The sequence below is a fragment of the Microcaecilia unicolor genome, chromosome 7 (genome assembly GCF_901765095.1).
Source record: "Microcaecilia unicolor chromosome 7, aMicUni1.1, whole genome shotgun sequence".
Taxonomy (NCBI): domain Eukaryota; kingdom Metazoa; phylum Chordata; class Amphibia; order Gymnophiona; family Siphonopidae; genus Microcaecilia; species Microcaecilia unicolor.
Genome location: NC_044037.1, coordinates 179,026,044 through 179,043,687, shown reverse-complemented (window position 1 = coordinate 179,043,687; position 17,644 = coordinate 179,026,044). Strand labels below are relative to the sequence as shown.

Genomic DNA, 17,644 nt, shown 5'->3' with positions numbered 1-17,644 from the left:
CAGATGAATCCAAAGACCTGTGGGTTGTGTCCATCTACCAGCAGGTGGAGATAGAGAGCACTCATTAGGACGTGATGCTGCCTGGCCAGTCAGTATTCCTATCTCCAGCAGGCGGATGAACGTGTTTCACAGGCACCTGGCTTCATCTGTAGTGGTTCCTGTTCTGACTTGGCTAGTTCAGTAGAGCTGGGGGTGTTCTGACTGAATGGTGCCAGCTTCAGGGGGGTACACCTGGTCACCCCCAGGTCCCTCCCTCACCCCGTTCTCCTCTCCCTAACTTTGTTTGGCAGTTCTGCCTTCCTAACAGCTCTGCCTCTAGCTCAAACTGGGGGGGGGGGGGGGGGGCTTGCACTTCTGCTTTGGCTGTTTAGGGAGAGAGAGCTTCCTGCAGCTTTACACCCTGCGTTGGTGAGATCGCTGGTGGTGAGTATATTCTCTTTCTTTACTCAGTGTAAGGCAAGGGGGACAAGTGCAGGGGGATGCAGGAAGCAGGATTTAAAGGACCGTTCTTTTCAGAGTTATAGCAGCAGAGTTAGTGAAATGCTGCTCCTGCTGTAGGAAGTGGCAAGCAGTGTCCGGCCTGTGCTCCACGGAGAGTTCGTGACCTGAGCCCTTAGAAGGGTGGAAGCAGTGGTTTCCCACATGCAGGAGCCATGCTCTTCCCTTCGTGCTAAAGAACCGGTGGCCATTTTGTCTGGGTAGGGAGCGATCACCGCGGTTACCGTGGCTCTGCCATTTTCTGCTGCAGTTGCTCTTCCTGCTACTGCGGACTACACGGACGTCAGGGGCGAGACACTGGGTACATCCTCCAGGGGAAACATGGCCTTCCCCTTCTCTCTGGAGTTTGTTTTATTGATGCACCGCACCGCCTTCTTAAAGCATGCTGCGGCTGGGTCTGACAGCCTGCCTACCTGCAGTCACAGAGCCTGCTCCTCCTTTGGACTCAGACTCTACAGAGAGGGTAGCTCCTGCTTCGAAGTGGGGGCGTTGGAGGGCAGTATCTGAGGGGGAATTTGGACACCCCTGCCTCTCTTGCCCCTTCAGATAGGGGTGGAAGTTGTACTTCCTTGGCAGCGCCGGATTTAGAAGGACTCGAGGTTTCAGACCTTCAGAATTTGGAGTTAGATGACCCCATCCATGGGGGTTTTCATAGAGAGGAGTTGCCCTCCTTTTATCTCGAAGGCCGTAGAGGCTTTGAATATTTCTTCTCCTGAGGTTCAGTCCACTTCTTCTGCTAATCCTAAAATGACCAGCACTAAGAAGCCCTCTAAGGCTTTCCCAGTTCATGAAGCTGTTCATGAACTTATTTCTGCACAATGGGCTATGCCTGAAGTGCACCTCTGGGTAGTGAAGGCCGTGGCTCGTCTTTACCCTCTTACTTGGGAGGAGTTAGACCGTTTACCTAGCGTGGCTACCCTGTTTGCAGCTGTGACTAAGAAGAGTACCCTGCCAGTGGAGGGTGGCATTGCCTTCAAGGTTGTACAAGACCGGAAGCTGGAATCCATTTTGAAGATGTCTTTTGAGGTGTCTGCCTTGTCTTTACAGGCAACCATCTGTGGCTTCTATGCTGCCCGTGCTTCCCTTTTGTGGGTGTAACAGGCGGCTGATGCCATGTTGGACTGAGGAACTCGGCCATCCTCTGAGTTTCTGGACTTGGAGACTGGGCTGGCATACCTGGTGGACACTTTATATGATTTGGTATGAGCTTCAGCTAAGCAGATGGCTTTTGGTTGTAGTTGCGTCACTGAGCAGCAGATGCAGCATCTAAGCAGCATTTGGTTAAGTTACCTTTTAAAGTAAACTTCTCTTTGGGGGGGACTTGGAGAAGCTGGTCAAGGATCTAGGGGATTCTAAGACTCAGCACCTCCTGGAAGACAAACATTGGTGGTCTTCCAGGCCCTCTCAGCAGCGGCCATGTTTTCGAGATGATAGGAGCTATCGTCCTGGTCGCCCTTCTAGCACGACCAAGGCTCATTATCAACCTTGGCAGTCCTTTCGACAGGATAAGCATTCTTCCACGAGCTTTTACAAGTCCTATCCTCCCACTCGACCCTCCCAGTGATGGGATGCTGGCCCACTCCTTGGTTCCTGTAGGGGGGCGGTTGTCCCACTTTTACGAGGAATGGGCCAAACTGACATCAGAAGTATGGGTCTTAGATCTTATTTGAGATGGTTACAAGCTCGAATTCTCCTCTCCCATCACAGATTTTTCTTGACTTCCCCGTGTGCTGCTCCTCAAAACAGCAAGCCGTCTCTGCCACTCTACGGCAGCTTCACCATTTTGGGAGCGGTAGTTCCTTTTTCTTCACTGGAGCGCGGTCAAGGACTTTACTCCATCTATTTTGTGGTCCCCAGAAAGAGGAGTTCCTTTTGTCCAATCCTAGACCTTCGTTGAGTGAGCAGGTCTCTGAGGGTGCGTCATTTTCACATGGAGACCGTACGCTCAATCATCACTGCGGTTCAGCCAGGGGAATTTCTAATGGCATTGGACCTCAAAGAGACCTACTTGCATGTTCCCATCTGACTGCCTCATCAAAAGTTTCTACTGTTCGTGATTCTGGGTCAACATTTCCAGTTTTAGGCCCTTCCATTTGGTCTTGCTACCACTCCACGCACCTTTTCAAAGGTCATGGTAATGGTAGCAGCCATGTTGCGATGGGAAGGAATTTGTGTCCATCCCTATTTGGACGACTGGTTATTTCATGCCACCTCTGTCCAGGACTGTTTGCAGGCCACTTCTCGGGTTCTCTTCTCCATTCCCAAGGCTGGGTGATCAATGCGTCCAAGAGTCATGTAGTCCCAACTGAAACTATGGAATGCCTGGGAGCGCTCTTCAACACAGCCCAGGGCCGAGTTTTCCTGCCCCGGCAGAGGTTCATCAAGCTTCAGAGACAGATATGACTCTTATTCCGGATTCCCGCTCCCGGGATTACACCCAGGTTTTAGGGTCCATGACAGCGACTCTGGAGGTAGTCTTGTGGGCCCGAGCGCACTTGCAGCCTCTACAACAGTCCTTGTAGAGCCGTTGATCTCCTGTGTCAGAGGATTACGAGGGTTGCTTTGACAACCGTTCACACGTCACAATCTTCACTAGTGGCTCCGTTCCAGCAATCTAACTCAGGGTGTCTCTCTGTTAGCTCTAAACTGGACAGTACTGATTACCGATGCCAGCCTGACAGGATGGTGAGCACACTGCCTGGCCCGTTACAGACAGGGCCGGTGGGTCCGCGACGGAAGCTCTTTGGTCCATCAATCGATTGGAGCTCCGGGCAATTTGCAAGGCGCTGCTGGCCTTTCAGGATCTCCTTCTGGGAAAACCAGTACGAGTCCTCTCGGACAACAGCAGTGGCATATATCAACCGCCAGGGGGGCACTCACAGTCCTTTCTTGACGGAAGAGGCAAAAAATCTTCTGCAGCTGTCTGCAGTGCACATCGACCTTCTTAGCCGCACCACTCTGGATCCGGGAGAATGGGAACTTTTGCTGACGGCCTTTCTGTTGATCATACAACGCTAAGGGACTCCTGTACTGGACTTAATGGCGACATTTGCCAATGCCAAGACAGGAGCGCGGCGTCGAAGGACTGGATGCTCTTCCACAGCCATGGCCAGCGGAGGTTCTTCTTTATGTATTTTCCCCGTGGCCATTGATCAGCAGGCTCATCGGGGCCAGGTGGTGCTCGTGGCGCACAATTGACCCAGAAGGTTGTGGTTTGCGGTTCTCATCATACTATTAGTGGACAAACCAGTCTGCTTTCCTCTCTCCACCGATGTTGTCCTTTGTCGGCACCAAGGAGCCTCAGTGACAAGCTTAGGGTGAAGGCCAAGAAGCATCATCATCTTTACCCCTCGACGCATAGTGCCGGAAGTTCCAGGACATTGAGGGATTTGGCACCTGAGAAGCGTTTGTGCCTAGAGGACCGCTCTGTCGCCATACAGGAGGTACCGATGCACTTTTCTACTAGCAGCCATCAGCTGGTTGCGGTATTGACCCTGACAGTCCTACAAGCTGTCTCAACCGGAGCCCCAGCTTTTTCCGATGTCGGCCTTTGATGAGCGTGTCTGGGCCTTGCTTGCTGAGCTGTTTGATGCATAGGCACCGTGCTTGCACTTACCCTGCCTCCCGTTGTAGCATCGCATGGCCCTCAGCCAGCAGTGCGGCCTCCAACACCAGTACCGTGTGCGGCCCTGGTGTCGACTGCCACCTAAGCCAGGACCCCATCGATGTCGCTGGAGGAAGCTTCACCGGAGTCGAGATGGGAACTGACTCCTCGATTCCATTCTCAAGAACATATTTTCACTGCATTGAGGCAGGCTCGGCTTGACCCTCCCATAGAGAGGTTTTGTCACCGTTGAGGAGTTCTCATGGGAGTCGTGGCAGGATCCCAGGTACTTCTCCTCAGATGAGTCCTCCACACACACCCTAAGTTCCTACTGAAAGTGGTGTCGGAGTTCTATCTGATCCAGTCCATTGTCTTGCCAACATTCTTTCCCTGACCTCATGCCCATCCTGGCAAAAGCAGTGTGCACACCTTGGATTGCAAGAGAGCATTGGCCTACTACAATGGAGTGGACCAGGCCCCACAGACAGTCCACCCAACTTTTTATTTCTTTTGATCCGAACAGGATGGGGGGTCACCATCAGGAAATGCACCACTTCTAATTGGCTGACAGATTGCATTTCCTTCACATGCCCAGGCTGGGCTGGCCCTAGAGGGTCATGTCACGACTCGAGCCATGGATGCGTCAATATCCTTCTTGAGGTCAACCTCCATTGAAGAAATTTGCAAGGCTGCTATGTAGTCTTCAGTCCACACATTCACATCACACTACTTCCTTGAGCAGGATACTTGACGCAACAGTCAGTTCGGGCAGACAGTGTTGCAGAATCTATTTGGGGTCTAGAATCCAACTCCACCCTCCTAGGCCTGCTTTATTCTGTTCCAGGCTACACTCTCATTCAGATTGTACATAGTTTCAGTTTAATCTGTGTTATGTCCTTGCCATTGCGAGGCCCAATTGACCAATGTTTATTGTTTTTGGTGAGCTTGGATGTAGGGATTCCCCACTTGTGAGATAGATAGGCCTGCTTGTCCTTGGAGAAAGCGAAGATACTTACTGTAGCAGGTATTCTCCGAGGACAGCAGGCCTTCTATTCTCACAATCCCACCCACATCCCCTTGGAGTTGTCTCCCTTATTATTTTTCCTTTTTTGCTGTTACACTCAACTGAGGTGACCGTATTCTTTCGGCGGTCGAGAAGGCACCTGTGCATGTGTGGTAGAGTGTGACTCGCGCTCCAGAAAGCTCTTATGCTTGTCATAAGATCCAGACTGGGCAACATGGCCTGCGTTTCCCACTTGTGAGAATATAAGGCCTGCTGTCTTCGGAGAATACCTGCTACAGGTAAGTATCTTCGCTATTTGCCAGCTATATGAAAGAACTGACACCCAATTTCTTTATCTGTGAAGGAGAAATTCTTTGTTAGAAATGACAAGCTGTGTTGGAAAATATATTAACATACTTCAATTTATTTTTGAATTTAATAGAGAGTTTGACTTCAAAGAAAACTCCATCCAAGGTCAGTACAATATGTATGTATGTATATGTCTGTTTTACTTAAAGTAAGAGCCAGAATCTTTTTATAGTAATATAGTGTTAAGACTGGAGAGTTTTTTTTGTTCTTTTTTGGAAAAGTCTCTGCCTATCAGAAGCCTGGTTTAACATTTTTTGTCTTCCATGACTCAATGAAGGGGAGTACAACCAAAAACTATCTAAAAATATTAGTCTTAAAATTTACTTACGGTTGTGACTTGGTTCTCTTATTGCGTATTAAAGCTTCTTTGGTCTTTTATTTGGCAGTCATTTGATTTAACAGGTTAAAATTTGATCAGAGTGCTGAAGGACAGACTTATTCTCTCACGCCAGGTAGTACATATGTTAAAGTGAAATTGTTCAGCAACACTCAATCAGCTTTATGAAAATCATAAATCATATGTTATCTTTCATTCAGGGGTCAGAGAATCTCATATACAAAACGCCAGGGAGCCACAAATCAAACGCCTTCTATTGCACAGATTACCAACTTTCTCAAGGATTCTGTTCTTTGTGATTTAGGATTGTCACCACTAGCATACTTCCTTTTGCACTTGAAGAAAAAGTAATAGCAGCCTATTGTAAATAGAGGGATTGTAGACTTTTCATGCAAAAAATAGTCAGACAATGCATTATAAGCAGGGCTTACATAAGTACATAAGTATTGCCATACTGGGAAAGACCAAAGGTCCATCAAGCTCAGCATCCTGTTTCCAACAGTGGGCAATCCAGGTCACAAATACCTGGCAAGATCCCAAAAAAGTACAAAACATTCTCTACTGCTAATCTCAGAAATAGTGGATTCTCCCCAAGTCCATTTAATAATGGTCTATGGACTTTTTCTTTAGGAAGCCGTCCAAACCTTTTTAAAACTCCGCTAAGCTAACTGCCTTTACCACATTCTCTGGCAACGGATTCCAGAGTTTAATTACACGTTGAATGAAGAAATATTTTCTCCGATTCATTTTTCATTTACTACATTGTAGCTTCGTCGCATGCCCCCTAGTCCTAGTATTTTTTGGAACGCGTAAACAGATACCTCACATCTACCCGTTCCACTCCACTCATTATTTTATAGACCTCTATCATATCTCCCCTCAGCCGTCTTCTGCTCAAAACTGAAGAACCCTAGCTGCTTTAGCCTTTCCTCTTAGGGAAGTCGTCCCATCCCCTTTATCATTTTAGTCGCCCTTCTCTGCACCTTTTCTAATTCCACTATATCTTTTTTGAGATACGGCGACCAGAATTGAACACAATATTCGAGGTGGGGTCGCACCATGGTGTGATACAAAGGCATTATAACATCCTCATTTTTGCTTTCCATTCCTTTCCTAATAATACCTAACATTCTATTTGCTTTCTTAGCCACAGCAACACACTGAGCAGAAGATTTCAACGTATCATCAACGACACCTAGATCCCTTTCTCGGTCCGTGACTCCTAACATGGAACCTTGCATGAAGTAGCTATAATTCGGGTTCCTTTTTCCCACATGCATCACCTTGCACTTGCTCACATTAAAAGTCGTCTGCTATTTAGACGCCCAGTCTCGTAAGGTCCTCTTGTTATATTTCACAATCCTCCCACGATTTAACGACTTTGAATAACTTTGTGTCATCAGCAAATTTAATTACCTCACTAATTACTCCCATCTCTAGGTCATTTATAAATATGTTAAAAAGCAGCGGTCCCAGCACAGACCTCTGGGGAACCCCACTAACTACCCTTCTCCATTGAGAATACTGACCATTTAGCCCTACTCTTTGTTTCCTCTCTTTTAACCAGTTTTTAATCCACAATAGAACACTACCTCCTATCCCATGACTCTCCAATTTCCTCTGGAGTCTTTCATGAGGCACTTTGTCAAACGCCTTGTAGGCATGCTACAGGTACTTATATCAGAGAATATTACAAGATAGTAATACTCTGGACTCGTGTCTAGATGGTGTACCTCTGAAGCCCAATAAAAAGCTAACTGTGCTGGAAAAAGGAAACCATGCCACAGATGGAATATATATTGTTTATTATGTAAAGAAAAAAAAATATATAAACAGTACTGAAGCAAAATGCCAAGCAAAATACAAAAATAACTTGCTATAAAAATAGATTATCACCAGAATAGATAATACAATCTGATTATCCTAATACACTAACTAAAGGAATGATTACACAACCCAGTACAATCCTGAATTCCTAATAATTTAAGAACTTATTACACGTCTTATGCAAAACACAATGATCAGCTGAATACACAGACCAGAAGTCCTGACGTAAACCTATCTGTCTCAGACAAACTAAGGACTAATTATCCCTGACTATAGGTAATATATCCTGTTATCTCACTTTGCCGTCTGACCACAGACTCCCAGTGATAGAGAAGCGGGTTTTTCCTCTGAATCTCTAGCTGACAACCTCAGCGAGCCTCCCAGTCTAGGAATAGGTTCCAGAGTTCAAATCTGGATGCAAATGGTACAGTCTTAGATAAGGCCTGATGTTGTAGCTGAGCAGGCCTTGTCAGTTGGTTACAAGGCACGCAGTTCACTGGTGTTAGGTAAATCGGTCTCTGGCTCTTTCGAGCTTTCTGTTCACCTGCAAATCCTCCGGTGTTTCTCTTCTGGTGTTCTCATCTTACTGAACTTCCTTCAGTCCAAACCTTTGGTATCCAAGCGTCAGATGATACCTGTGGACCTATAACATATGATGACATAATGTCCAGCCAGCTGCATGGTCAAGAAGAGAGCCTTTGTTATAGATGGTATGCAAACTCCCTGTCTGAGGCCATACTCCTCCAATGTTCTCAGGAGATAACTGGGCTAGTTTGCAACAAAGAATATGTCCTTGGATGAAGTAATCTTGCAATGCTCAACAGTAATTGGTCTTGGCAAGAAAGCCGGATTCTGATAGTTACAGATGTATTCAAGGCACAGGCTGTAGAATCCATATTGTTATAAGAATGGTTCAGGCTTGTATAGGCCAAGACCAGCAAAGGAGAAATTTCAGGTAAATACCCCTACAGCCTTCTGAAAATTCAGATACACAATATCAACCAGCTCACCTTTATCCACATGTTTGTTCAACCCGTCAAAGAAATATAGTAGATTGGTGAGGCAAGATTTCCCTTCACTAAATCCATGTTGACTTGGTCTCATTAATCCATGCTTTTGAATAATTTATAGTAGTCTCTACCATTTTGCCCGGCACCGACATCAGAGTCACTGGTCTATAATTTACTGGATCTCCTCTGGAACCTTTTTTAAAAATCGGTGGTACCACGCTCGATTTTAAGGATAAATTACATATTACTAAAAGTAACTCCGCAAGTTCATTTTTCAGTTCTATCAGTACTCTGGGATGAATACCATCCTGTCCAGGAGATTTGCTACTCTTCAGTTTGTAGAACTTCCCCATTACATCATCCAGATTTACAGAGAATTCATTCAGTTTCTCCGACTCGTCAGCTTCGAATACCATTTCTGGCACCGGTATCCCACCCAAATCTTCCTCAGTGAAGACCGAATCAAAAAATTCATTTAATCTCTCCGCTACGGCTTTGTCTTCCCTGATCACCCCTTTTACTCCTCGGTCATCTAGCGGTCCAACCGATTCTTTTGTCGGCTTCCTGCTTTTAACATACCTAAAAAAATTTTTACTATATGTTTTTGCCTCCAATGCAATCTTTTTTTCGAAGTCCCTCTTAGCCTTCCTTATCAGCGCTTTGCATTTGACTTGACATTCCTTATGCTGTTTCTTATTATTTTCATTCAGTTCCTTCTTCCATTGTCTGAAGAATTTTCTTTTAGCTCTGATAGCTTCTTTCACCTCACTTTTTAACCATGCCGGCTGTCGTTTGGTCTTCCTTCTTCCTTTTTTAATACGCGGAATATATTTGGTCTGGGCTTCCAGGATGGTGTTTTTGAACAGCATCCACGCCTGATGTAAATTTTTGACCCTTGCAGCTGCTCCTCTAAGTTTTTTTTTTTTTTTTTTCACTGTTCTTCTCATTTTATCATAGTCTCCTTTTTTAAAGTTAAACGCTAACATATTTGATTTCCTATATATACTTACTTCAAAGCTAATATCAAATCTGATCATATTATGGTCACTGTTATCAAGCAGCCCCAGCACCATTACCTCCCGCACCAGATCATGCACTCCAGTAAGGACTAGGTCTAGAATTTTTCCTTCTCTCGTCGACTCCTGTACCAGCTGCTCCATAAAGCAGTCCTTGATTTCATCAAGGAATTTTACCCCCCTAGTGTGCCCCGATGTTACATTTACCCAGTCAATATCGGGGTAATTGAAATCACCCATTATTATTGTGTTGCCCAGTTTGTTTGCGTCCCTAATTTCCTTTAACATTTCTGCATCTGTCTGTTCATCCTGGCCAGGCGGACGGTAGTACACTCCTATCGCTATCCTTTTCCCCTTTATGGCATTTCAATCCATAATGATTCCAATATGTGTTTTGTTTCCTGCAGAATTTTCAATCTATTTGATTCTAGGCTGTCTTTAATATACAATGCTACCCCTCCACCAATTTGATCCACCCTATCACTACGATATAATTTGTACCCCGGTATGACAGTGTCCACTGGTTATCCTCCTTCCACCATGTCTCAGAGATGCCTATTATATCAAATTTTTCATTTAGTGAAATATATTCTAACTCTCCCATCTTATTTCTTTGGCTCCTGGCATTCGCATGTAGACATTTTAAACTATGTTTGTTGTTCCTATTTACATCATGCTCAGTACTTGACAGTATTAATTTGCAATTTTTAATCTGTTTTTTTATTTTTATTTAAGGACATCTGATCTACTATGGTCTCTTTTTCAACCTCACTATCGGGATACCCTATCTTCCCTGTTTTGGTGATATCTTTGAAAGATACCTTATCCCGAACCATGCGCTTTTGAGCAACTGTCGACCTTCCCCCCATTTCTAGTTTAAAAGCTGCTCTGTCTCCTTTTTAAATGCCGATGCCAGCAGCCTGGTCCCACCCTGGTTAAGGTGGAGCCCATCCTTTCGGAATAGGCTCCCCCTTCACAAATCTTGGGTGCCAGGTATCCATGGTGCCTGGGATTTGTCTGTCGCAATTGTCATTCTCATGCTGCTGCAGTTAACAGCTCTTTCCTGTACCTCTGCAATTTTCAGTTGCATTTAAGCCATGCCATGCTTGAATTCTCACTCTGGTCATTGTGGGAGTTAGGAACATCACATGGCTCAAACTTATTAAGAGCAGTACAAGTGAAGAAACAGAAACAGTTGATAGACAGCAGTGGTGCAGGAAGGAGACGTTGTTGGCATTGGAGGGTAAGTGCATAGGCTAGAAGGGATATCAGATACCAGAAGCAAATGGGAACCTGCAAAATTAAGGGGGCGGTGACTTGACTGATGGGTGGTAAGGTTTAACAATGGGAGGGAAACTGGTGGAGGGATGACTTCTGAGGGTGATGGTTGGATGACTGGTTAGATATGGGTAGAGGAATGGCTGGATTAAGGGTATTGAGAGAGAGAGAGGGAAACTCGTGGGCATGATGATGGGGTGATTGGATGTTTGGTTAGCAGAGGGTGGAGGAGGGTGGTTGAAACTGGTGTGTTGAAAGAGGAAGACTGGTGGAAACTAGAAGGAGAGAGACTGGAGACAGGCTGGAAGATAGAAAGGGGGAAATTGCTAGAGATGGGAAAACAGCATTAGTAAATCAGGCTGTAAAGCAGCTGCAGCAGAAATTGGAGAGGGAACCTCCAAAAATGTAGTGACAGGGAGGTTAAGAGCACTTTCATCTGCTGGCTGTAAACTTTTTTTAGCTGTTGCCCAGATCCATATAAAATTTGCCAAGACCTGCATTATAGGTTATAACTGATTTTTGTAGAACGGAAACATGCTGGGACATGAGAACGTGAAAATTTGAAATGTTTTTTACAGTATTGTGACCTGCCAGCAGAGTTTTGTGCTGTGCAACAGAAAACAATTTTGAGTATGTCACACAAGTGATGTTTGGCCCCTAATCCCAGTCATCTGGAAGATTACAAGTGGGGCAGTTGGTGACAGGAGAAAATCTCTCTCAACTATTCTGCCACACTCACATGCCAGTTTTCAAAGATATCTGTTCCTGATTATTTAAAGTTTCTGTCCCTCTTCTGAGTCCACATGGTCCATCCTTTTGTGCTCTTGCTTTTGATTTGTTTATAGCCTCTCATGCAAAATTCTTCTAAAAATCATCTCTTGAGAATGATATATACATCGGTTTGTAAGCACTATAGCTAGTTTCAAAATTGTTCTGCCAGTCGTGTCAGCTAAGTTACAAGGGAGCATAAAATCAAAAGTTTACTATGCTGCTTCCGAGTTCACTCTTTCTTTTAAGGAAAAAATGCACTTAATCCTTGTTGTAGTTTGTATATATCCAGTTTTAAACTTTTACATAAAATTTCTTCTGTTTCTGGCATAACTGGTTTTCTTCCATGTATATAAGAATATGAGTTTGCTTTCAAGATTTGGCCCGCGCTACATTGCTGAAACGTGGAACTTTTAAAGATGTTACCAGGTTTATGCGCTCCAAGGAGATTCGTTATAGATGGCTGTTCCCCTTCGCGGTGTGGATTACAGTGGATGGAAAGTCACGGAAGGTCGTAACACCTGAGGAAGCGTGGTCGGTTTTGAGAGCTTTGGGCTGCAAAGACGTCCCACCACAGAATCTGGACCAGCGGGACCCGGCTATTCCTAGACGAGACTCTGCCTGGCAGGTGGCGGTCGGGAGAGGAAAGAATAAAGATAAACAGGCGTCTTGAAATGCTTCATGTTGCGGACCTAGTGCCTGCCTGGGGAGTTCCGATTGGCAACATGGAGAGGAGGAACCGGTTCGGTCTTCTAACACACGAGGAATGATAAACATGTGACGGAGACGGAGACTTCATTTCAGACTACTACTTGAGTTAACTGTTGAGGACTAGAATTGGACCCAATGGATGGAGAGGTGTTTGGAGAGGAGGTTGTTAGAGATCTGGGGTATCTGGGCTCAATGTGTGGTCTGGTACAGTGAAGACTGCCAGGTTGGGCCTGGGCCCCAGATTGAGATAATAGACCTTAAAGAATGTTTAATGTTGCTGTAAGCAAAAGGGCAGGAGGTGGGAGGGTGGAAGTGCGCCTCTCTCTTTGTGGAAGAGGTAGCTGAAATGAGGATTTGGGAAAATGGGAGGGCAAACGGGAGGGTATGTGACCCGGGAGGGATGGGGAATAAGGGGAGTTTTTGGGAAGGATTTAGGAGACCAAAGCTCTGGTATGGTGCGTTTAATTTCCTACCATAGCTGGTCTTTCGATTCAGGGATCAGCAAAGGGAGGGGGGGAAGGGAGGGTGGATCGGGGGAGGGCAGGATTAACAGTGGGGTCGTGGAACATAAATGGTCTCAACCATCAAGGGAAAAGATGTCGAGTATTTAAAGAGCTGAACAGACTAAAGTGGGATGTGATACTGTTGCAAGAGACGCATTTAAGACCGAGGGATGTGCACTTGCTGAGACATAGATCCTATAGGATCACTTTGACACACCAGGGACGGGAACCTAGAAGGGCTGGAGGGGTGGCTATTTTGGTGCGGCACACCTGTGGGTTGCGCATACAGGAGGAGTTTCGAGACTCAAGTGGTCGTTGTGTGGGCTTTAGGGGGCTCCTACAGGACAAAGAAGTTACAGTTGTCAATATTTATGCCCCAAATGAAGGTCAGAAGCAGTTTTTTGATTTATTGAAGGAAGAAATTCAGGGTTTTCTTAAAGGCCAAGTAATAATAGGCGGGGATTTTAATATAGCCCCAGATGCGGAGTTGGATCACTCCAAGGGGAGGAGTGGTGCAGGAAGATCGGGGCGTAAAGCATTACTATCTTTCTTGAAGGGGTGTGAAGTGGTAGATGGATGGAGATTGTTGCATGGAACTCAAAGAAATTATACACATTATTCGCATGCCGCCCAATCATATGCCCGTTTAGATAGCATTTGGGTACATCGCAATAATTGGCATCTGTTAGAGGTGGCGGAGATAGAGCCATGTCAGATCTCCGACCATGCGGCGGTCTGGATAAGGCTGAAGGGGTTGGAGGGTAGAAGGAGGGGAGGACATTGGAAATTAAACGAAACATTATTGGGAGATGAAATAGTGAGAGAAGAGGTAAGGGGAGCTATAAAGGAATTTTACCAGTTTAATGATAATGGGGAGGTAACAGATGGGTGCCTCTGGGATGCTATGAAAGCTGTGGTGAGGGGAGTCTTCATCAAATGGGGGGCTCGGAAAAAAAGGGAGAGGGGACGAAAATCCCTGGAATTACTTACACGCCTTGGGCAACTAGAGAAGCAACATAAAAGAAGACCCACCAATAAGTTGGGGGAGGAGCTCAAAAAGGTGCGGGGAGATCTGGCACAACTGCAAATGATAGATATGGAGTACATGCAGACTAAGTTAAAGCAGAGAACTTTCGAATTTGCGAATAAATCAAGTGGGCTCCTGGCGCGTAGGTTACGGGCTAGGAGGGTCAAGGCACTTATCCAAAAATTGAAAGATGGTAAAGGTGGGTGGTATTATGATGATAAAGATATAGCAGAAAGTTTCAGACGGTTTTATGAACAATTATATACAGCAGAGAGGGAAATAGACAAGGGAGGAATGGGGCTATTTCTGGATCAGTTACAGTTGGGACATCTAGATGCAGCGGTACAGGCGCGATTGGAGGAGCCGATCCGATGGGGGGAGGTGAAGGGGGTAATTAAGAACCTACCTAATGGTAAGGCTCCGGGGTTGGACGGCTTCACCGCGCGGTTCTTTAAATGTTATGTAGAAGAACTAGGGCCACAGCTGGTTCGCCTAGGGAATGGAGTAATAGAGGGAAGAGAGCTGGCGACCTCAATGATGGCGGCAGGGATCTCTCTGATATTGAAACCAGGTAAGGATCCCACTAATTGTGGGTCATATCGTCCTATTTCGCTGCTGAATGTGGACGCCAAGATAGTGGCTAAGGTGCTGGCAAACAGATTGGGGCGGGTTCTGCCGGGTCTCATAGGGGAGGATCAGTCAGGGTTTATACCGGGCCGACAAGTGGGGGACAATGTACGACGTACCCTGCATTTACAGTGGGAAGCACAACAGCGGCACCCGGGAGCCCTGATGCTGGCGATAGACGCTGAAAAAGCGTTTGACAGGGTGGAGTGGGAATTTTTGAGGGAAGTGATGAGGCGTATGGGTATCGGAGAAAACTTTAGTAGGTGGATAGCAGCTCTCTATAGAGCCCCAGTGGCCTGTGTGCAGGTCAATGGCCGGTATACACCATTTTTCAAGATAGGAAGGGGAACCAGGCAGGGCTGCCCCCTGTCGCCACTACTGTATGCTATTTATATAGAGCCTTTGGCAGAGATGATACGCACCCATCCTGAGTTTAGGGGCATTAGAGCGGGAAAGAAGGAACATCGCCTGGCTTTATACGCAGACGATCTGTTACTTTATGTGACGCAGCCAGAAAGGACACTTGAGGTGGTGGAGGATATGCTGAGGGAGTTTGGAAGGTATGCTGGTTTGCGGGTTAACATGGACAAATGTGAAGTCTTGGGGATCTCGGTGTCACAGGAAGAGGAAAATAGTTTGCTAAGTAAGTTTGCCTTTAAATGGTCAAAAGATTACATTAGATACTTGGGGGTTCTTATTCCCAAAGATTTAAACCAACTTTTTACTCTTAATTATGGGAAACTATTAGACCGCATTCGAACGGAATTATCTCACTGGAAGGGAATTTGGCTGTCCTGGTGGGGGAGGATGGCGGTCATTAAAATGAACACCCTACCAAAGCTATTGTTTTTGTTTCAGTGCCTCCCGGTGGCAGTGCCGAAGGGGACGCTGCGGCGGCTACAACGTCAGATTCTGCAGTTCGTTTGGGAGGGGAAACACCCCCGGTTAGCAGGGAAAGTATTGTGGGGGGAAGTAGACAGAGGAGGAAGAGCAGTACCGAAGCTAGAATGGTACTATCAGGCGGCGCAGGTTAAAATGATATTGGAGTGGGAACGGGATCATTTAAAACCAGTGGTCCAGGTGGAGCAGGAGTATTTTCCAGGACGGCGATTAAATTCGCTATTATGGACTACAGAAGGAACGGGGGACAGGCTGAAGGGGGTGGATAACCCATTCTTTAAGCACCTACTGCAGGTCTGGGAAGAGTTTAGGCGCCAATGGGGACAAGGAGAGGGGGTATCTACGAGAGCGGGTATTTGCTGGGAGCCGAGATTTGGAGCAGGGAGGGACAATAGGGTCTTTCGGAGGTGGGACCGTTCGGGTCTCTCGAACTTTCGGGACCTGATGAGGGGGGATAGGATCAAAAACTTTGAGGAATTGCAACAACAGTATGGTCTCCCGGAGGGAGACTTCTTTGCCTATGCGCAGGTTAAGTTATTTATGGGTGCAATGGGTTGGAGAGGGAGTGGAACACAGGAAAAGGAGAGTTTGGAGAATTTATGGGGGATACTACAGAGGGTGCCCAGATCTATTTCAGTACTTTATAGATTTATCAGAGGGAGTGATCCAACACCATTTCGTTTTCAGGGGGCGTGGGAATCAGATTTAAACTGTAAATTCAATGATCAGGAATGGGAAAAGATATGTAGAGAGGTGCAGCAGGCCTCCACATGTGCATTAGTACAGGAAAATGCGTATAAGGTACTCTCACGGTGGTATTACACCCCTGAGAGGATCAAGAAAATGTACCCCGCTGCTTCTGACCGATGTTGGAGGTGTGGACAGGATAAGGGTACCTTTCTGCATATTTGGTGGTCCTGTGCAAGACTGCTGCCTTTCTGGGTAGCGGTGATTACAGCGATGGTAAAAATGACCGGAGACTCCATGGTGTGTAGCCCGCAGGTGTGTTTGCTTGGATTGCATAATGACAGAGAATCTTGGGAACGGAGTAAACTAGTCCGCTGGGGTTTGGCGGCGGCTAAGTGCCTGGTCGCACGGAAGTGGAGAGACATCAATCCCCCTTCCATGGGCGAGTGGAGGGGGAAGCTTGAACAATTTATAATGATGGAGAGACTCACGGCATATCGCAGAGATGGTGAGTTGAGGCGCAGGAGGGGATGGGCTCAGCTAAAAATGTGGGTAGAGACAATACAATCATAAAGGGAGGTGGGAGGTGGGTAGGGGGGGGAAGGGAGGGAAGGGAGAAGGGGAGGGAGGGATGGGAGGGAAGGGATATAGGGAGCTGCAAAGGTCTGGATAGGAGTATCATTTGCAAAGGGAGGGAGGGGAGGAGGATTGCCCTTTCCAGTTTGCAGAGGATACGAGGATTTGAGTTTGCTTGTATGGTTAGTTATTGTGTTACTGTTGGGGCATTAGTGAGGAACAGATGGGATGACTCTGTGTTAAATCCTGAACAACAGTTGATGTTTACACATACTATGGTGTGTATGTTTTTCAAGCTTACTTAATAAAAACATTTAAAGTGGAAAAAAAAAAAGAATATGAGTTTGCCATACTGGGTCAGACCAAAATTCCATCTAGCCCAGTATCTTGTTTCTAACAGTGACCAATCTAGATCGTATTCTTTGATCACTTCACTTTGGTGATAAATAGTGGCTTTTCTCCGGTCTCTTTTAATAATGGTTTATGGACTTCAGCTCCAGGAATGTATCCAAACCTTTTTAAAGCCAATTATATTAACTGCTTTTACCACATCCTGTGGCAATGAGTTCCATAGCTTAACTGTGCATTGAGTGAAAACATATTTTCTCCTATTTGGTTTAAATGTGTTGTTGTGTAACTTCATGATGTGTCCTCTAGTCTTTTGTTCCTTTTGAAAGGATAAACAATCAATTTGCATTTACCTTTTCCATTTCACTCCAGGATTTTGTAGACCTCTATCATATCTCCCCTCAGTGGTCTCCTCTTCAAGATGGAGAACCCTAATGTCTTTAGCCTTTACTCATATGAAAGAAGTCCCTCCCCCTTTATCATTTTGGTCACTTCTCTCTGTACCTTTTCTAATTCTGTCATTGTCTATCATTTTTGAGATGCAGTGACCAGATT

General features: G+C 45.9%; 1 protein-coding gene across 2 annotated transcripts in view; it reads left to right on the top strand.

Moving 5' to 3' along the window:
* ORC2 (origin recognition complex subunit 2) overlaps positions 1–17,644 on the top strand; it is a 154,996-nt gene that overhangs the window by 63,913 nt on the left and 73,439 nt on the right. For both annotated transcript variants that reach the window (XM_030209630.1, XM_030209631.1), the window contains exon 6: positions 5,548–5,579. In XM_030209630.1, coding sequence (XP_030065490.1) covers positions 5,548–5,579 — 32 coding nt within the window. The remainder of the gene's footprint in view (positions 1–5,547; positions 5,580–17,644) is intronic.